Source organism: Heterodontus francisci, chromosome 5 (genome assembly GCF_036365525.1).
Source record: "Heterodontus francisci isolate sHetFra1 chromosome 5, sHetFra1.hap1, whole genome shotgun sequence".
In the NCBI taxonomy this organism is placed as follows: domain Eukaryota; kingdom Metazoa; phylum Chordata; class Chondrichthyes; order Heterodontiformes; family Heterodontidae; genus Heterodontus; species Heterodontus francisci.
Genome location: NC_090375.1, coordinates 86,403,430 through 86,425,124, shown reverse-complemented (window position 1 = coordinate 86,425,124; position 21,695 = coordinate 86,403,430). Strand labels below are relative to the sequence as shown.

The 21,695-nt window shown below is 41.1% G+C and overlaps 1 protein-coding gene across 4 annotated transcripts in view; it reads right to left on the bottom strand.

The window, feature by feature from the left end:
• Nucleotides 1–21,695, bottom strand: part of rock1 (Rho-associated, coiled-coil containing protein kinase 1) — a 287,505-nt gene that overhangs the window by 136,426 nt on the left and 129,384 nt on the right. For all 4 annotated transcript variants that reach the window (XM_068031728.1, XM_068031729.1, XM_068031727.1 and 1 more), the window contains 6 exons: nucleotides 17,208–17,345; nucleotides 15,655–15,830; nucleotides 14,818–14,902; nucleotides 9,106–9,250; nucleotides 8,029–8,167; nucleotides 6,892–6,983 (listed from right to left, as the gene is read on the bottom strand). In XM_068031728.1, the coding sequence (XP_067887829.1) occupies nucleotides 6,892–6,983; nucleotides 8,029–8,167; nucleotides 9,106–9,250; nucleotides 14,818–14,902; nucleotides 15,655–15,830; nucleotides 17,208–17,345 (775 nt within the window). The remainder of the gene's footprint in view (nucleotides 1–6,891; nucleotides 6,984–8,028; nucleotides 8,168–9,105; nucleotides 9,251–14,817; nucleotides 14,903–15,654; nucleotides 15,831–17,207; nucleotides 17,346–21,695) is intronic.

The window sequence follows — 21,695 nt, the reverse complement described above, 5'->3', positions numbered from 1 at the left end:
ACAGTTTCTCTGTAACAAACCTACCAAATCCCATTTAGCAATCTAAAGCAAAAAAAAGCAAAATACTGCGGATGCTGGAAATCTGAAATAAAAACAGAAAGTCCTGGAAATAATCAGCAGGTCTGGCAGCATCTGTGGAGAGAGAAACAGAGTTAACGTTTCAGGTCTGTGACCTTTCATCAGAACTGGCAGAAGGATCATTCCCTCCGTGACACCCTGGTCCACTCCTCCATCGCCCCCAGCACCTTGTCACCTCCCCACAGCATCTTCCCATGCAATCGCAGGTTTAATACCTGCCCTTTTACCTCCTCTCTCCTCACCATCCATGGCCCCAAACACTCCTTCCAGGTGAAGCAGCGATTTACTTGTACTTCTTTCAATTTAGTATACTGTATTCACTGCTCACAGTGCTGTCTCCTCGACATTGGGGAGACCAAACGCAGATTGGGTGACTGCTTTGCGGAACACTTCCGCTCAGTCCGCAAGCATGACCCCGAGCCTCTGGTTGCTTGCCATTTCAACACACACCCCTGCTCTCATGCCCACATTTGTGTCCCTGGCCTGCTGCAGTGTTCCCATGAACATCAACGCAAGCTCGAGGAACAGCACCTAATTTTCTGATTAGGCACTCTACAGCCTTCCAGACTGAACATTGAGTTCAATAATTTCAGGGCATGACTGGCCCTTTTTTATTACTATTTTATTTTATTTTGTTTTATCATATTTTTAACCATGTGCCTGCTTTAAACTTGGCTTTTCATGTTTGTGCTTTGGACAGAGCTGTTCATTATTCTGTCATTAACACTCTCTGCACTAATGCTTTGTCTTTCACCACACCATTAGCACACTCCCTTTGGCTTTGCCCTCTGCCATTGTCAGTTAATCTCTCCTGCCTCTGACCAATCCCATACCCTACCTTTTGTTCTCTTCCCCACCCCCTACACTTGCTTAAAACCTTTCTAACCTTTGCCGGTTCTGATGAAAGGTCACAGACCTGAAACATTAACTCTGCTTCTCTCTCCACAGATGCTGCCAGAGCTGCTGAGTATTTCCAGAACTTTCTGTTTTTATTATAGCATTCCAAAGACCTTGGTGAGTCCAAACCTGGATACTGTGTGCAGTTTTGGTCTCCCCATTTAAGAAAGGATATACTTGCACTGGAGGTGGTGCAGTTAAGATGTACTAAATTGGTCCCTGGGATGAGGGGGTTGTCCAATGATGAGAGGCTGAGTAAACTGGGCCTATATTCTCTGGAGTTTAGAAGAATGAGAGTCGATCTAATTGAGACATACAAGATTCTGAAAGGTCTTGATAGGGTAGAAGCTGAGAGATTGTTTCCGCTGGCCAGGGCATCGAGAACGTGGGGGCACAGTCTCAGGATAAGGGTCCGATCATTCAGGACTGAGATGAGGAGAAATTACTTCACTCAAAGGGTTCTGAATCTTTGGAATTCTCTACCCCAGAAGGTTGTGGATGCTCCATCGTTGAATACATTTAAGGCTGGGATAGATTGATTTTTGGTCTCATGGGGAATCAAGGGATATGGGGAGCGGGAAAGTGGAGTTGAAGCCCAAGATCAGCCATGATCATATTGAATGGCAGAGCAGGCCACTTCTGCTCCTATTTCTTGTGTTCTTGATTGAATACCTCTCAACCTTCTAAAGTCTCGGGAATAAAAACCAAGTTTATGCAACTCGTCTTCATAATTTAACCCTTGAAGCTCTGGTGTAATATTGGTAATCTGCAGTGTACCTCTTGCAACCCCAATATATCCATCTTGAGGTTCAGTGCCAAAAATTTAATTTAGTACTTCAGAAAGGGTCTGACCAAAACTCTGTACAAGTGAAACATCACTTGCTCACTTCTGTACTCCAAACCCTTGAGATAAACCAAATGTTTCATTAGCCTTTTTGATTACTTTTCATACATGTGGCCTAGTTTTTACTGATTTGTGTACATGGACACCTAAGTTCCTTTTGTCTAATCCCCAGTCTCTCGCCAATTTGCGTGTCTCAGAGCTGGAGTAGATGACATGACAAAACAGCCCCTTTTCTGTATCTGAACTATTTTTGTCTATTTAGTAAACACTGTAAAATGGAAGAGAAAAGGCATGTAAAAGATATACATAAAAAATGAATAAAAAGAAAACTATGAATGCAGGAAATCTGAAATGAAAACAGAAAATGTTAAAAATGCAAACACTCAGAAAACCCTGAAAAGACACAGCACAATCCTGGATGCAAACCCATACCCTCACATTCGCTAGCTGTAACTGTGTTCCAACGAAGTGTCCACCCCTACACCACAATGGAAACTGACCTACTATGCACCCCGACCTCTGTGAAAAGGGCAGGGATGGTTTGTGACAGAAGTCAGCATTCCTGATTCTTGACTTCTGCCCATTGCTCTCTGGCAGAGTTTTGGTCAGTCTATTAAGTGGTTTATTTCTCTTCCAATTTCTTGTTCCAACGAAGGCTCTTCTTCCAAAGCATTAACATATGTTTTCTCTTTGAAAAATGCTGATTAACCAATCACCCATCAGCCCTGTGCTCATTGACCTACATTGGCTCCAGGTTCTGCAAAGCCTCAATTTTGAAATGCTTATCCATGTTCACAAATCCCTCCATGGTCTCGCTCCTTCTCATCTCTGTAACCTCCTCCAGCCCTAATACCTTCAGAGATTTCTGCGCTCCTTCAATTCTGGTCTCTTGTGCATCCCCAATTTTAATCACTCCACCATTGTGCGTGTGCCTTCAAATGCCTAGCCACTAGGCTCTGGACTTCCCTCCCTAAACCACTCCTTTGAATTAGTGAGCCTTGTACTTAACATGTGCAGAAAAATATTTTGGAAGCCATTACATTTGGCAAGTAAACAGTTTAGTACAACTGGGTAGTGCCCTACCTATTAAAATGAAACATGTTATCAAGAATAGAAAATGCTTTACAAGTGAAAAATGAAAATTAACCATTCAGAAATAAATCCAGCATCCTAATCTGTGTACATGCATCAAATTAAACAACTGAGAGTAATTTAAAAGGAGTGACATAGCAGTTCCCAGCAAATTAATAATCAATGATCACAACTTTGTGTCCAAAACAACAAATCATAGTGGACAAGAGAAAAAAGCAGGCAATGCTTCAAATGTGAATCACATGAAAAAAGTTACGTGGGATAAGAGGCCTTAGTTTCGAGGAAAGACTATAGGAATTCTGTTCTAGTTAATCGAACCACAAATGATTGAGGAGATCTGACAAATTTAAAATTGAGAAGAATGAAAAAAATATTTCCACTGGTAACTAAAGGCCACAAATTTAAGATCGTATCAAAAGGAATACGTTGGAATTTTTTTTTAAACAAATGGTTGTTTGGAATGCCCTACAAGGAAAAGTAGTGGACGTAAAATCCACAATAGCTTTTAAAAGGGAAGTGAATAAATATTTCAAAAAGAAAAATCTAAAACAGTAGGGAAAGCACAACAGAAAGGGGAGAACTCTGACAGCCAGTGTTGGCATGTTGGGCTGAATGGGTTCCTTCTGTACTTAGGAACTCTATAGTTAGATTCCATTTTGATATTTAAACATATTTAAACTGTAACATTCCAGTGTAATCTATTTTTGGCTTCAAATGTCTGAATCACAAACATTTCAACATCTTGACAAATGCACCAAAGTTTTCTGAAAGAAGGGACATGCCCCCAGATCCCCCTAGGGAACAAAACACCTGTATTTAGTGTTTACGTCCCCTACACAGTTTTATTTAGATTACCCATTTCAAAAATACCTCGTGTATTTTATTTTTTCATGCATCAGAAGCAGATCTATTGGGTGTGCCTATAGCTTAAGTCAGAATAAACTCATATTCCAATGCACTCTCAGCATAACCACTTGTTTTCAGATCATAGGCAAGGCCTCCAGCTTTTACAGAAACACAGTCTGAAATGTGACCCTAAGACAGTTGTGAAAATGGTTGAATCCCAAGCAATAAATCAGAATTTTTCTTATTTGGTCACTGTGGAGTAGTGGCCCTTTATCATTATGGCTGTTTTTGAGTTGGCAGGTGTAATGTGAGTGCCAGATTGTTTTGAAGCTGTTAACTTTTGTGTGTTTTCCTGGTTAGTATTTATGATGCCAGGGTCCAAGATTCAACACAACAATAAGCGTAAAGACTATTTTTAGTCAAGTTTTACAAAAATATTTTAATTTGAACACAGATGTGTGATGTAAAATAAATATCTATGTTTTGCATGATTTGTGAAAAAAAGAAAACCTACTCTCCCTGGATTAAACTGTGGAACTCCTTAATTCCCTCAATCTTTCTTTCCCCCTACAAGGTACAGCATTTTACAATTAAGGCTGATGTTTCTTAATCAGTATTTCATAGCTTTACTTTGCTTTCTCTAATAGTTTTCAACACTGATGTTGGTCCTTTATTATGAAGTGCTGCCCATCACAATAATAAATTCACTACTGTAGTACCTAACATTTTCAATTTCATGCTTTCAGGTTACAACCAAGTGGCAGTTAGGAACTGAAGAACACTGTAGATTCCAATTTTTATTTCACTACTGCATTCCAAAGCCAACAATATAATAGGAAATAAGAAAAAATGAAAGAACCTCTCCTTCCCCAACTGCTGAAAGTTGAAAATGAAGACGTTTATGAATCTGATACTTCAACATTATTGCCTTGAAATTCCACAGGGGCTCTCCCATTCTACTACCACAACGTTGGCGGGAGATCAGTGGAACCCTCCTAACTGTTTTCAGCCATTTGAATAATTTTTCTGGGAATTTTGGCTATTCCCTGCCAGAATTATGGCATGAGACTGGGAAAGCTCTCACTGAATTTCAGGACCAATGTAATTAACTGGGAGTTACAATATTTGTTCTGCTTCAACACTTTTTTTCATCTCCAACTTTCTTACCTCATCTGAAGCCACAAACCCATGCTGGTGTGCATTTTCATAGGTGCTAGGGGTTCTCTGGTGACCTCACCCAAGTGACCATTTTTCATGTCAGAGTTTAGACAGTAAGTCTTGGCATGCTATTCAGCCATGGAGAGTACCAAAGCCAAGATTGCTCTTATTCTCACCTATAAACCATCTGCACACACTTTCCAGCATTGGTCATCGAACAGCAATCAGAAATAGGATTCCCACCTGATATTTCCCCTTGCCTAATAAGGTGGTTAAAAAGCTGATGAAATTTTAGGTTTTATACAAAAAGGTATAGAATATAAAGCTAAAAGGTAATGATGAACCACTTAAAAAAAAAAAATCATCCACAGGATGTTGGTGTTGCTGGCAAGTCCATCATTTATTCTTCACCCCTATACAACTGATTGGCTTTCTAAGGTAAGGAAGGCAGATTTAATTCCCTGAAGGACATTAGTGAACCAGATGGGTTTTTACAACAATATGGCAGTTTCATGGTCATCTTAACTGATACTAACTTTTTATTCCAGATGTATTTAATTAACTGCCGTTGTGGGATTTGATCTCATGGCTCTGGATCATTAGACCAGGTCTCTGTAATTACCATGAATAGTAATATGAATTACCAATCCAGTAACATAACTATGCTACTGTACCCTCTTAAAACCTTAATAAATCTAACAGTACTGCGTGTGGTACTGGGCTCCATACTACAAGGAGGATATTGAGGCTTCAGAGAGGGTACAACACAATCACTAGAATGCTGCCCAGTACAAGAAAATACATATGCAAAGAAAGATTTTTAATTAGAACAATTTAGATTACAGGTCAATACAATAGAAGTGTTTATGAAGTTATTTAAAGTTCTGGGCAGGTTATATAGACACATATGGTTTCCAGCAGTCTAAGGGTCTAAAATAGGGGTTCTAAACCTGGAGGCTGCAGCCCAGCCCTACCCCCGGGGCTGTGAAAAGATTTCAAGGAGTCCGCCAAGTCAGGATCTTTCAAGAATAAAATTGGGTAAGCGGGGCAAAAGGTCAGTAGGGTTTGATGTCCATTATGTGGGGTGATGGGCGGGGAATTAACCAAAACATGTTGAATGTTCAGCTGACTTCACTTTTTGCTCCTCATGCAGCTGACTACTGCTTGTCTGTGGCAGCTATTTACAGAGCCAAGAAAGGCACAGTTAGCTGATCACAGTGCCCGCTGCTGCTGGGAGCTCGCGGTCCCAGGTCTGAGTCCGGGGCATCCAGCCACAAAAGCTGACCTTTTTTATATTAGGAAGTGAAGCTCAGGTGATCATATTTGGTGATCCATCTGATTTTCTGTTGTGGGATCTTGCTGTGCACACACTTGCTGCTGGTGTTTACATGACAGGAGCCACTCTTTAAAAAAAAAACGTCGTGTTGTATTACAGGGGGCCTGTAGAATTTTTATAACATGGATGGGGGCTTCAGAAGCAAAAAGGTCAAGAACCCCTAGTTTAGAATAAGGGGCCTAGTACAATGGGCCACAGGTAAAAGATTGCTTGCAAGGTATTTAGAAGAGAGAGAAAGAGAAACTTCTTTAAAGAGAGTGGTGAAGCTGTATAATTCACATCCAGGAATAGTCACTGAGACAGAAACTTTGTTGCCATTCTTCAGTCCTATCTTCTTTTTTAAAAATTGTACTTTAAGATAGTGACTGAGTACAATTTTACAATGCAATGGATGAAAAGGATCCTATAGCTTTTTATTAAGCCATGAAATACAAATGCTGCCAAAACCTATTACTTTGAGCTAATTCAACAATTTGTGCTATGTAATTATACCTTAGTAATTATGCAAATTCACATTCTGAATCAGCTGAACTAGTGCAATAGAAATAAAATTTAAGAAAGTACAAAGTGGCTTTAATACAACTTCAAAGTTAACAACATAGCATAACATATTCTAAAAATAACATTTATGGCAACTTACTCTCTCTGATGTTCTCCCATGTCCACTGATCATTTCGGAAGAAAGGGTGCCTTTTGATTTCTGCAACACCGTTCCGGCCTAGTCTTACTTCCCTAATGAAAATAATCGATAATTTTTTACTGCAACAATGCTGCAGTTCATTTCAGGAAAGACCACAGTATATGCACTACAGCTCTGCCTATATGAAAACAAACTGTATACTCGTTTCAAGTCAATTCAGTTGAAATTAAAGTCATTAGCAATTCTTTGTTCGCAAGCTTTATGTAAGCCACAGTTGGCCCAAGATAACTGAGAATGCTAATTTTCAAAACTGTGCTCGTAATCACTGACAAGAACAGCTACTTCTGAAAAGTTTTGTCCTCCTGTCCAGAAACAATTTTTTGGAAATGTTTTTGTTAGACCCAGGTATTCACAGGATCCCAAAATGACTACATACAAGTCTGCAGGATTTGAAAAACTTTCATACACTGTAGAACAGTTTCACAATCTTTGTGTACTTCCTTTCTATTACAGATTTGAGCTGCATAAGAGACCTGGAAAGAAGATGAAAAAGAATATTTGCTCCCATCAGGTTAGAATCCTAATGTGATTTCATAACAATTAATTGGACTCTGTTTACCATCCAGAATATTATTTTAAAGTAAGACCCTGAATTAGTTTCTTCCAGTTATGATAAGTTTTTATTTATTTATTTAGAGATACAGCACTGAACCAGGCCCTTCGGCCCACCGAGTCTATGCCGACCATCAACCACCTATTTATACTAATCCCATATTCCTACCACATCCCCACCTGTCCCTATATTCCCCTACCACCTACCTATACTAGGGGCAATTTATATTGGCCAATTTACCTATAAACCTGCAAGTCTTTTGGTGGTGGGAGGAAACCGGAGTACCCGGCGAAAACCCACGCAGACACAGGGAGAACTTGCAAACTCCACACAGACAGTGCCCAGAATTGAACCCGGGTCGCTGGAGCTGTGAGGCTGCAGTGCTAACCACTGCGCCACTGTGCCACCCGCATAAGCCCAGAAAAAAGGTGAACTAACTTGTCTGTATCTCTATGGGATCTATTTGATCAATTACTTCACTGGAGAGAATATTTCCTCACAGTTAAATGTCTTTTTTTCTATACCTATCAGTGAGGAAAGCACAGATGAGACTTTTTGCATCCTTGGAAATTTCATTGTCATCAGGAAACGTCAATGAGTTTTTGTGATTCATGATTTTGCTGTATGTTCCAACTAATGAGTCTGCATAAAAGGGTGTGTCACCTGCAAGGAAGAAAAATCACCATCAAGAACAGTTCAAATGTAGCCTTTGTAAATATTAAGAGAATATGGCAGACTACAAACAGCTTCAATTTACCCTCCGGTTCATGGTCATCACAATTAACTAATAATACTCTGTTATACACTATCCCAATGGATGGCTCAGGCTATTGGAAGACACATCAATTACCAATAGTCCAATTGTACTGAGGTAAGATAAATTAATTGCGGTACTCAAAGGATCATGTTTGTGATGCAATGTGTCACCTAACAAGAATTTAATCTAATTTTAATGCAGATTTTATTTTAGAGCTTCCAGCCTGCACAATACTCCTAAATATGCAAAATAGATATTCCATAATCACAAATTTTCACTGGCCTAGAGTTAGCCAATGTCCTTAAATTTCCTTTTTTAATTTTAGCTGCTAGTGCTATGAGAACTGAGTTGCACATTTGACAAAATCTGCATCAAGAATCAATGGTTAGAGGGCAAAGAAAGCTACACCACAGCACACCAATTCTTGGGTGATCAGATTATTTTAATTACAGAATCGTTACAGCGCAGAAGTAGGTCATTCGGCCCATCGTGTCTGCACTGGCTCTCCGAATGAGCAATGCAGCAAATGCCATTCCTCCACCTACTCCACAGAATAATTAGCATAAAGCTCCCAAAGAGCTTTGGTTTTGTGCCAGCACCTAGCCAAATGTAGAATGCATTACTGGTTGTGCTGGTAATTCATAAGTTTACTTGCTACAACCACAAGGCATCTACAGACTGAGTTCCATATCTGATTCTTGATGGAGAAAGTTGATATTTTCCCTCAAATTGCACACAAATAGTATTAAACTGAATACATTGATTTTTAATTTCAAACTGGAAACTGTACAACATAATTTACATTTAAATAAACTAGCATTTAATGTAACAGTTCGTCACTCACCAACAAGCATTTCATACAGGAACACTCCAACTGACCACCAATCACACTCCCTCCCATAATAGCCATCTCCTCCTTGAGATTTAAGCACCTCAGGGGAAATATAATCAGGAGTCCCCACTGCAGTATCACATCGTACCATCCCTTCCTGCAATAAGTAGTAAAATGGTTAGTTAACAACAACTTGCATTTATATAACAGTTTTAACATAATAAAATGTCCCGAGACATTATGGAATAAAATCTGACACCAAGACAGATAAGGAAATATTAAGCTAGATGACCAAAAGCTTGGTCAAACAAGTAGGTTTTAAGGAACATCTTAAAGGAAGAAAAAGGAGGAAGAGAGGTGAAGAGATACAGAGAGGGAAATCCAGAGCTTAGGGCCTAGGTAGATGAAAGCACAGCCGCCAGTGATGGAATGATTAAAACTGAGAATGTTCAGAGAAAGAACCATGAATAATGTCAGCTAACACAGGAACCAGGAAGGAAAGTTGTATGGTCAACAGTTCAGTTGGAATAGGGTCTGCACAGTACTGTATCTCTCTATGACTATGAGCTCAGAGAGGGCATGTAGGGAGATAGGAGAGAAACTAGAGAAAGGTGCAAATTCAGGTTTAGGGTAAGGGGGAATCTTAGGCAAAGAAAGGCCCGGTGGTCTAGGGGAAGGGAGGGAAGCAGCTGATCGGATGGTCTTGATCTTTGTAACAAAAAAGTCCTCGAGTTTGTTGAGGTGCATAAGTTTGATAACATATGATCGAGCACAGGATCAAATCTGAAATGATTATTCAGAGAATTAGATGACTAAACTGTGATAACTTTTGTTAAGTAGAAGTACACTTGCCTAAGTCATATCATCTTGGGTTCAAACCCAACTCCAGGACTTCAGCACATAATCTAGGCTGGCACTTCAGTACAGTAATGAGAAAGTACTGCATTGCCAAATGTGCTATCTTTTGAATGAGGCCCCATCTGCCTGCTTAGATGGATGTAAAAGGTATACTCCCAGTGCGTTGGCCAACACGTAGCCCTCAACCAACACCACCAGAAATATTTACTAACTGGTCACTTACATGAAAATTGGTTAGTGTTTGCCTACATAACAAAAATGACCATACTTCAAAAGTAATCATTGATTGTGAAGCAGTTTGGACTTCCCAACAAGCTAAAAGATATAAAATCTGTAACAATCAAATGCCATTTACAAGCCACACTGATACTAATAAAAGGTTCTGATCATGAATGTGGGAGAACTAAAGCTGAAGCTGTAAAGCAACACTTACAGAAATCATCCAGATGTATTAGTGGATTTCCAATGTCTACTTTTTATCCAAAAGAAGCAACTTACTTGCTGAAGTGAGGGAATTAGTTAACTTTATTTAAACTATACTAAGACATTAGTAAATTACTGACGCCACAAAATAAGTGTTCACTAACAGACACCACTATAAAATACACATGCCCAAAATTAATTTCACGTGCAGCTGGGGAAGGAAGGACAATTGGCAAAAACAATGTTAGCAGCATCATATAGGAGTGAGATCGAGAGTTATACCCCGATTCTATGGAGTTCCCAATTATGTCATGTCATTAAAATGTCAGGAAATTGGAAGTTTTTTACCCCACAGGCTATCATTTCAGAAATACATTCCAGAGAACTGGAAACCATTGCACGCAGTCTTCATCATAACTAGTGTGCAGGTTGGGAAGAAATATAAAAGCAGTATTACCTCCTAACTGAAGATAGAAGAAACCAAATGGATCTTGGTGTGGTACCACATTCAAGTAAATGGAATTGACTATGAGTGGCAAGTCAATAGTGTATTACATCAGACCACATTATAATTTAAATAATAACAAACCATAATCCATGTGGCATTTTATTTGATTAAATAATGCTAATCATTAAAATTAAATATCATTGGCATAATAAAGAAAAATGAAACAAATGGAAGACCTAAGACACATAACAATACCATCTGCAAGATGCACTGCAGCAACTCTCCAAGGCTCCTTCGACAGCACCTTCCAAACCTGCGAGCTCTACCACCGAGAATGACAAGGGCAGCAGATGCATGGGAACACCAACACCTGCAAGTTCCCCCCAAGCCACACACCATCCTGAATTGGAACTATATCGCCGTTCCCCCACTGTCCCTGGGTCAAAATCCTGGAACTCACTTCTTAACAGCACTGTTGGTGTACCTACACCCCAAGGACTGCAGTGGTTTAAGAAGGCAGCTCACCACCACCTTCTCAAGGGCAATTAGGGATGGCGTAGCCAGTGACGCCCACATCCCCCGAATGAATGAAAAAAATATACTACTACAGCTATGCGCGGTGATTCAGTGGGTACTGGTATTAATGTTCAGGTTCTTGAAAGATATTTTAGAGGCTTCGAAAAAGTGTTGCAAAATAATTGGAAAAGATTAAATAACAGGTCAAACCCAATGTGGTCTCTTGTTTACTTCTGGTGTTAGTTAAAATGGAACAACAGCACCAACAAGCATCAGTCAAGAGCTTAGATGCTCTGGCCACAAATGAACTTGAATGCAGATTCATAACCTCATGAAATTTTGAAGAGCTCCGTGTCCTTTGCCTAGACATAGGCAAAGGACATGGGGCGGCGCAGTGGTTAGCACTGCAGCCTCACAGCTCCAGGGACCCGGGTTCGATTCTGGGTACTGCCTGTGTGGAGTTTGCAAGTTCTCCCTGTGTCTGCGTGGGTTTCCTCCGGGTGCTCCGGTTTCCTCCCACATGCCAAAGACTTGCAGGTTGATAGGTTAATTGGCCATTATAAATTGCCCCTAGTATAGGTAGGTGGTAGGGGAATATATAGGGACAGGTGGGGATGTGGTAGGAATATGGGATTAGTGTAGGATTAGTATAAATGGGTGGTTGATGGTCGGCACAGACTCGGTGGGCCGAAGGGCCTGTTTCAGTGCTGTATCTCTAAACATACTAGGAAAAATATAACTTGGCTAAGCCAGTGTGGCCTTCTTCAGTTGTTTCTGGAAACATCCTCTGCTAAAACTTGATTCATCACCTGACTTTGGAATGGATGAGAACTTTGGTGCCAAATTGGTGCCAAGGTCTCTTTGAACCAGTAGTATTTACAGGAAAATAGAAATTGATAGACAGAAAAGGCCAAGATCCATCGAGTTTGCATTCTGCCACCCTAGTAGTCACATGATACAGCAATAATGAAGTTTAATCATGCTTCTCACACGCACGTCCAAGACAGCCTTCAATTGAATCAAGCCCTTGTGCTAAATTTCAGGAAGAGTTCACACTTGAAGTTGTGGAACAATAAAAGTAAAATTAATGTTGCAAACCTGGGGCTGCTTTGGGTACTTTCTCAGATTCAGTGGCATCGGTTGCACCTGCAGGTGGATCTTTTACCACTTATGTGCCAAATTTGCCTCACACTTCCCAATAGCTATGTATATTATAGCATATCCTAGAACATAACAATGAAACCTCCTTGTGAACTGAAAATGATTTTGTCTTTCGCACAAGTCCCTACGTGACTTTCTGTTTGATCGAAGGACTGAGAAAACATCTGCTAAGATGGGGCCCAGATACAAATTATTAAGCTGCTTTATTTCACAAGTGAACTTGCAGAGCAAGAGTTATGATTGAATTATGTGAGCCAATCAGTACAATTTCCATTCACATAATACAAAAATAAAGATACTACAATTCCTCACATCAGTTTGTTGCTTTGTTTGACTTAAAATGACACTGCAAGCACCATCCCGCATTCTCCTTAAAAGTCTGGCAAAAGTTTGCCGTTGCCACTTTCTGCTTAAAAACCTATCTTTTTTTGTCTCACTGTGTTCACATCACTAGGACCCATGCCAGCCACCCTCCAACCCTCCACCAAACATCCGGGAGCACCTAACACAATGGACGTAAAGCCTGTTCATCAATTAAGCTATTGAATTGTAACTTGTTTACAGTCTTTAGGGATAAGCGTTTTAACCACTTTTAATTTTGGTACCTTTATTTAAAAACCTGCATGAATACACATTGCTTTAGAGCACAGTCGTTGTCTGTAACTTTTTCTTTAAATCCAATCTATGGAAAAAGTGGTCAAAACATCACAATGTGCATGAGGTCAGACACTGGAAAGGATCCATGACATTCAATATGGAGTTTAAAACTGATACCGGACAGTGATGAGGATGAGGTGGGGTTGACTAGGACTAAACCAACTAAAATAGGACTCCAGTGGGTCAGTAGCAACAAAGATGGCCAGTAACTTGGCAAAAGAAGAAACATGCAAAATATTTACAACAAAGCAAAAAAAAAGAGAAACGTAACAGAATTTCTGTTTAAACTACAAAACTATGGAATATTACCAAAACCATGGAATATTAACAAAACCAATCGATTTATTTAATTTTTTTCTTAATTTGGAATAGTGCATACAGATCCTGTTGGGAGAATTTGTGGGGAGAAGAGGAAGTCCAACCATCTCCCCTTGACGTTCAAAGGCACTACCATTGCTGAACCCCTACCATCAACAACCTGGGGGTTACCATTGACAAAAAATTTAACTGGACCAGCTATATGAATACTGTGGTTATATGAGCAAGTCAGAAACTGGGAACTCTGTGGCGAGTTACGTCCTGACTCCCCGAAGCCTGCCGGGAGTGTAATGGAATACTTTGCACTTGTCTGGATAAGTGCAGCTCCAACAACACTCAGGAAGTTCGACACCATCCAGGACAAAGCAGCCCACTTGATCACCACTGCATCTACCACCTTAAACGCTCACTCTCTCCACCACTGACACATAGTGGCAGCAGTGTGTACCATCTACAAGATGCACTGCAGTAACTCGCCAAGCCTTCTTTGACAGCACCTTCCAAACCCACAACATCTACCACCTACAAGGACGAGGGCAGCATTCATATGCGAACACCACCACCCGTAAGTTTCCCTCCAAGCTACACACCATCCTGACTTGGAACTATATCACTGTAACTTCAATGTCGCTGGGTGAAAAACCTGGAACTCCCTCCCTAACAGCACTGAGGGTGTAACTACATGGCATGGACTGCAGTGGTTCAAGGAGAAGGCTCACCACCACCTTCTCAATGGCAAATAGGGATGTGCAATAAATGCTGGCTATGCCAGCAATGTTCACAACCCATGAACGAATAAAAAAAAGCAATGAACATAAGAAGTAACAGGAGTAGCGGAATGTCTCTGAACCAACACATGTATGACATGAAGTTCTAGACTCCTTCCTTTCACAGTATAACAGGAATTTATATTTCTATGCAGTTTATGAATACAAGATGAGATATATTCTGTACAGTAAAGCAATAAAAATGCACAACTTCGCTGGCCAGAAACAGTTATTACTCAGTTTCACATAACATTCAGTGAAATACGAGTCCATATTACTATAGAAGTCACAAGAACACCTGTCAGCTAGAAATTATCAGAGTTCAGAATATCTGATCAAAACTCAAGCTGTGATGTCAACTGAACCTCTCAAAGCATTTCTATTAAGTTATAAATATATCTTGTATTACATAAAACAAGACAAATGGTTCAGTGTTATGGAATTCAACAGATTAGGAAATAAATCAGTATAACAACAAAATGGGGACAGCTCATCAAAGTTGAAACACCATGTTCAGAAAAGAAAATGAAGACATTTTCAAGGGAGAAATATTCAGCTCAGAATACTACTACTTACTTTATTCATCTTCATGCAAGTTCCAAAATCTGCTAATTTTAAGTGACCAGCTTTGTCAAGCAACATATTATCTGGCTTCACATCTCTGATAAAAAGAGAAAAAAAAACTTTTACTATAAAATACTTTTGCAAAATAAAAGGTGGTGTAGATGCTAATGGTCAGCAAAGCTCTTGTAAACATTTAATATATACACACTGCATACGCGCAACATGCACATGCATACCCACACAAAGAAAAAAAGAATTTGCATTTCGATAGCGAATTTCTCAACCTCAGGATAGCCCAAAGCGCTTTACAGCAAATGAAGTATTTTAGGTGTGTGGTCACTATTATCATGTAGAAAGTGCAGCAGCTAATATGCACACAACAAAGCTCCACAAACAGCAATGTGATAATGACCGGCTAAACTATTTTAGTGAAGTTGGATAAATAAGGTATAAATATTGACCAGGACACTGGAAAAAACTTCCCTGCTCTTCGAAACAGTAACATGGATCTTTTACACCTTCCTCAGAGGGCAGCCAGGACCTTGGTTTAACATCTTGGTTAAAGACAACACCTACCACAGTACAGTACTCCTCAATACTGCAATGCAGTGTCAGTTTAGAGTTTGTGCTTAAGTCTCTGGAGTGGTACTTGAACCCACAACCTTCTGACTAAGGTGAGAGTGCTACCACAGAGCCACAACTCTTAAACAGCATATGTGTGTGTGTTGTGTATGTGAATTTGTGGATATATTTTAAGTAATATTAAAACCGTAGAATAACTGCATTAAACTGGGTTTATCAGTTTAATTTGTAACAGTCAAGCTTAACTGTCTGAGAATGATTAATTACCTGTGAATGAAGCCCATTGAATGAATGGCATCCAAGGCAAGCACAACTTCTGCTGTGTAAAACCTGGCCCATTTTTCAGGCATGTCATAATTGCTCATTAAATTTACAAGATCCCCACCAGGCATGTATTCCATCACCATGTAGAGATAACGATTATCTTGGAATGCGTAGGACAGCTATTTAGAGAATAATAACAAATTTATCAATTCATAACACCAAAACTGTCAGAAGTAACATTGCCATTACATGCTAAACATGAGTGTTTATTCTCATTTGTAATGTCAAAAGCTAAATATTACAGATGTTGGAAATCTGACATAAAAACAGAAAATGCTCAGCACCTGTGAAGAGAGAGACAGAGTTCATTCTTCAGGTTGATGCCTTTCATAAGAACTGGAAAAAGTGATATAACAGCGAGTAAAGAGGGAGGGAAAAGGGAAGGGGAGCAAAGAACAAAAGGGAAGGGTAGAAGGCAGGAGTGAGTAAATGACAACAGGATGATGCAGCACGAAAAAAAGAAATGTGGTAATGCGACAAGAAATAAAAGTAATGCTATTTTATTCACAATTTACAAATATATTTCTTGTGTCTTGTGAAAAGAGACAACATATAATTTTCTACTAAAGGCTTTAAAAAGGGAAGCTCTCTTGTAAAGAATGGGAATAACTCCTCATCAAGGCACCATCTTGAAGAACATGTTCTCCAGCTTTAACAAAAACAAAAGTTCATAAACTATTGCCATGCACTTTAAAATAAAACACTTAACTCAAGAATAAATGTGATCTGGTGAACCATTAACCAATCTGCAATGGTCAATACATTAATTTCTGTATTGTTGTCAAGCTTCTATTCTGTACCCTTTTTTCACATTTCATCTCAAACATCTGCTGAAATGTCTGTTCAAGTGAATTGACTTTTTCTCGCTGATAAGGTTGAAATTATGCAACTGCGTGCACAGATGTCTCATTCAAGATGAGAGGGGATATAAAAAAATCAAAAACACCCAACTTTCATTGCTGTTCTCCATAAATATGTATATTAACTACAGAATATACAAATCATAATTCCTAAATGTATTTACAGAATAATATAAATTAAAATTATGAATGAGGAATACAATATATTATGGTAAAAGCTATCCAAATTAGAAATTTGGTCTGCATGATAGCTTGTTTAAAAACGTTTTATTTGAAATTTCAACTTTAAGAGTGGTTTCTCTTGCCAATTTTCTCCCCTCCCTCCTGAGGACATTGATAACATCCTGCGTATGGTTCCACAGGCACTAATCTCCCTCTGATATCTTGTCCAAGTGGCTAGTGTTCATCAGTAAACCATGTCAAGGTCAGCAGCTTATTCAACTACGGGGAATCATAGCCAAACCTGTTGCCCTCACCTGTTGCCACCATGTACAATGGCTTCCAGCACTAGGAAAGCATCATAAGACACTTGGCAGATTTTCAGATTTTCAGATTCAACAAATCCACAGTTCATACACAAATTTTCAAAACCACTCTACACAACTGCACACAATAGTAAAAACACAGTTAAAATACCTGCACAACCCATGGACTATTAGCAAAAGCCATGATGCCCCTCTCTTCCCAGAAGAATGCTGAATCAGATCGCTTAATCATTTCAAACTTGCTGAGCAGTTTCATTGCAAATACTTTTCTTGTACCTCTGTGTCTCACCTTAAAAAGAAATATTGCAATAGCAGTTAAGCCTCAATTCCCTGTTTCTGAGTTAAGTCCAAGGCTAAAATAATGGCATGTTTAACTTCAGATGGACATACCCACCATGCTTTTCTTTTGCCCTCACAGCAATCCTTAATGAATATATGTAAATACGTTTGCTGTAACATTCAGTTGTTACAATGTTTTAATTTTATGAAACACATTGGAACCTAAAAATTTCTAAAATTGTTTGCGAACAATCAAGGATTTAAAAATAACAATTGCAGACATTTAAACGTGTCAAACCTTGTGGTGAAAATTAGATACTATAGAAACTAAAGAAGCTGCTGTTTATAAATCATTAATTAAAAGTTTTGCATCTAGCTTGCGTCCAATGTGCATTGAATCTCTGTTGCACACTTCAAATCTTCACTTTTCAAAAGATTTCCATGGAGCAAAAATCCTTAATTGACACAAACACCATAGCAATTAAAAAACGAAAAATATAACACACAATTTGTTATAGAACTTACAGAATAGAAGGAAGAAAATCTGTGAATCAGCAACAAGCAAAAGTCTAATTAAATTGCTCAAAATGATTTTTTTCAAGTCTCTTTAGGAGGTTTGTTGTTTTCTCAACCATCACGACATATAAACTCATTGTAGAAAAAAATGGGAAAAATTATACTATTCAGATCAAATTGAATAAATTTGGTCAGAGAATCTTCCTGATTACCATCCACTGCCCACACTCAACTGATGAATCAGTATTCCTCCATGTTGGAAATGACACTGAGAGTAGCAAGGATACAGAATGTGCTCTGGGTGGGGGACTTCAATCTCCATCACCAAGAGCAGCTCAGTGCCTTACTACTGACCGAGTTAATCAAGTCTTGAAGGACATAGCTGTTAAACTGGGCTTGTGACAGGTTGAGAGACACTCTACTTGACTGACCCCTCACCAATCACCTGCCACAGGTGCATCTGTTCATGGCAGTTCTGGTAGCAGTGACCACTGTACAGACCACTTTTGGAGACAAGGTCCCATCTTCACACTTGAGGATAGCCTCCATTGGGTTGTGTGGCACTCCCATTGTGCTAGATGGCACAGATTCAGAACAGATTTAGCAGCTCAAAACCAGGCATCCATGAACGCAGCAGAATTGTATTCCACCACAACCTCATGGCACATCCCTCATTCTACCAATACCATCAAGTCAGCTGACCAACTATGATTCAAGAAGGAGTGCAGAAGAGCGTGCCAGCTGCAGCACCAGGCATGCCTGAAAATGAGGTACCAACCCAGTAAAGCGACAACACAGGATTACATGCATGCTAAAAAGTGGAAGCAGCATGCAGCAGACAGAGTTAAGTGATCCCACAACCAATGGATCTGATAAAAGCTCTGCAGTCCTGCCATATCCAATCATGAATAGTGGTGGACAATTAAACAACGAACGGGAGAAGGATGTGCCATTAACATCCCCATCCTCAATGATGGCACAGCCCAGTGCGCAGGTGCAAGGCAAGGCTGAAGAATTCGCAATCAACTTAGCTAGAAGTGCTGAGTTCTGAGGTCCACACAATCATAGATGCCAGTCTTCTGCCAAATTGATTCACTGCTATTAAGAAAAAATCAGTGCACTGGATATAGCAAAGACTATGGATTCCGACAACAACCCGGCTGTAGTCATTAAGACTTGTGTTCCAGCACATCTAGCCAAGCTGCTTCAGTATAGCTACAATGTTGGCATCTGCCCAACAAAGTAGAAAATTGCCCAGCTATGTTCTGTCCACAAAAAGGAGGAAAACCTCAATCTGATCAACTACTGCTCCATCAGTCTACTCTTAATCTTCAGCAAAGTGATGGAAGGTGGCACCGACAGTGCTATGAAATGGCACTTACTCACCAATGTTCAGTTTGGGTTCCAACAGGACCACATGGCTCCAGACATCATTACACCTTGGTCCAAACATGGACAAATGAGCTGAACTCCAGAGGTGAGGTGAGAGTGACTGCCCTTGACATCAAGGCAGCATGTGACCATGTGTGGTACCAAGGAGCCCGAGGAAAACTTAAGTCAATGGGAATCAGGAGGGAAAACTCTCCACTGGCTGGAGTCACACCTAGCACAAAGGAAGATGGCTCTGGTTGTTGAAGGCCAATCATCTCAGCCCCAGGACATCACTGCAGGAGTTCCTCAGGGCAGTGAACTAGGCACAACCATCTTCAACCACTTCATCAATGACCTTCCCTCCATCAGAAGATCAGAAAAGGAGATATTCACTGATGATTGCACTGTGTTCAGTTGCATTTACAATTCCTCAGGTAATAAAGCAGTCCGTGCCCGCACACAGCAAGGGTAGGTCAGAGATTGAGTATTGTGCAACAAGTGACTCACCTTTTGACTCCCCAAAACCGTTCCATCACCGACAAGGCACAAATCAGGAGTGCGATGGAATACTTTCCACTTGCCTAGATGGGTGCAGCTTCAACAACACTCAAGAAGCTCAACCCTACCGAGGACAAAGCAGTCTGCTTTCCACACACCACTCTAAACATTCACCCCTTCGCCACTGGCGCAATGTGATTGCAGTGTGTAACCTCTACAATTTGCACTTCAGCGACTCACGAAGGCATCTTCGACAGCAGCTCCCAAATCTGCAACTTGTACCACCTAGGAGGACAAGGGCAGCGGGCACAATGGGAAAACCACCACCTCCAAGTTCCCCTCCAAGTCACATGGCATCCTGACTTGAAAGTACATCAACATTCCTTCATCATCACTGGTTCAAGATCCTGGAACTGTTTACTGAACAGCACTCTGGGAGTACGTTCACCACACAGACTGCAGCAGTTCAAGGCTGCAGCTCCCCACCACCTTCAAAGGTAATTAGGGATGGGCAATAAGTTGCCAGCAACACCCACATCCCGTGAATGATGTATGTACGTATACAGACATACGCACGCCTACACTTGATTGCAGTGTAATAGCTTGCCTGCAGGTTCATTGGACTTTTGTTGTCAATGTTATCCCACCTTAACATTGGACTTGTTACACATGCTCAAATATCCATCCATATTCATATCAACCTTTTTTCTTGCCATGTTAAATCTGCTATCTTTTTTCATTTATCATTTAAAGAGCATTTATGCCCTTCCTCGGGAATTCTCTTGATTCTTGCCTGCCAGAGGATTTTCTTTCTCATCAAATTGGGCTGTTCATATTTATATAAATTGATATGAATGCATGTTTTCAAGTATTCTCTGCTTCTGGAGTTCCAGTGGTTTTAATTTTAAAATTCTTGCTCCCCTCTGCCTGGCCATGAGCCACAGGCATTATGGTCTTCTTCAAATAGGAACATAATAGACATCAGAATGGTTGCAGACCTCAGCTTTTGAGCCCCCACACACCAGTCCTTCCGAATGCCTCCATTCCCAGTGTACAACCTCATTAACATAGCAGTAAAGCCTGGCAAACCGACCCGAACCAGACTACATGTGTCAGGCTCGGGTCGGGTCAGGTCGAAATTCCGAGTCCAGCAATTGGACTTGGGTCGGGTTGGGCTGGACACTGCTTCAGGGATCAGGCCCCAATGATTCCCCACAAGTCCAGCTGCAGCAAAAGCCTGCTGCCGGAACAGCACGAGGGCCGAGAGAGAGGGGACAGAAAGATTCAGCGAGAGGGCAGAGAGAGGGGGCAGAAAGATTCAGCGAGGGGGCAGAGAGAGTTAGAGGGAGGGGGAGCAACAAAGAGAGTGGGGAGGGGGAGAGGGAGAGACAAAGAGAGGGGAGAGGGGGAGAGAAAACAGAGAGAACGGGGGGAGGAGAACAGAGAAAGGGTGGAGAGAGGAACAAAGCGGTTGGAAGGACGTGGGTGGGTGGCGGGAGTTGAGAGACAGCGGGGCAGAGAGGGCGAGAGAGACAGGGAGAGCGGGGCAGAGAGAGGGAGAAGGGGGCAGAGAGAGAGGGAGGGCGCGGGAGGGAGAGAGCGCGGTGGGAGGGGGAGGGAGAGCGCGTGGTGGGAGGGGGAGGGAGAGGGGGAGGGAGAGTGCGCGGTGGGAGGGGGAGGGAGAGGGGGAGGCGGGAGGGGGAGGGAGAGGCGGGAGGGAGAGGGGGAGGCGGGAGGGAGAGGGGGAGGCGGGAGGGAGAGGGGGAGGCGGGAGGGAGAGGGAGAGAGAGAAGGAGGGAGTGGGAGAGAGAGAAGGAGGGAGTGGGAGAGAGAAGGAGGGAGTGGGAGAGAGAAGGAGGGAGTGGGAGAGAGAAGGAGGGAGTGGGAGAGAGGGAGAGGGAAGGAGAGGGAGAGAGAGGGAGAGAGAGAGAGGGAGGGAGAGAGAGGGAGGGAGAGAGAGGGAGGGAGAGAGAGG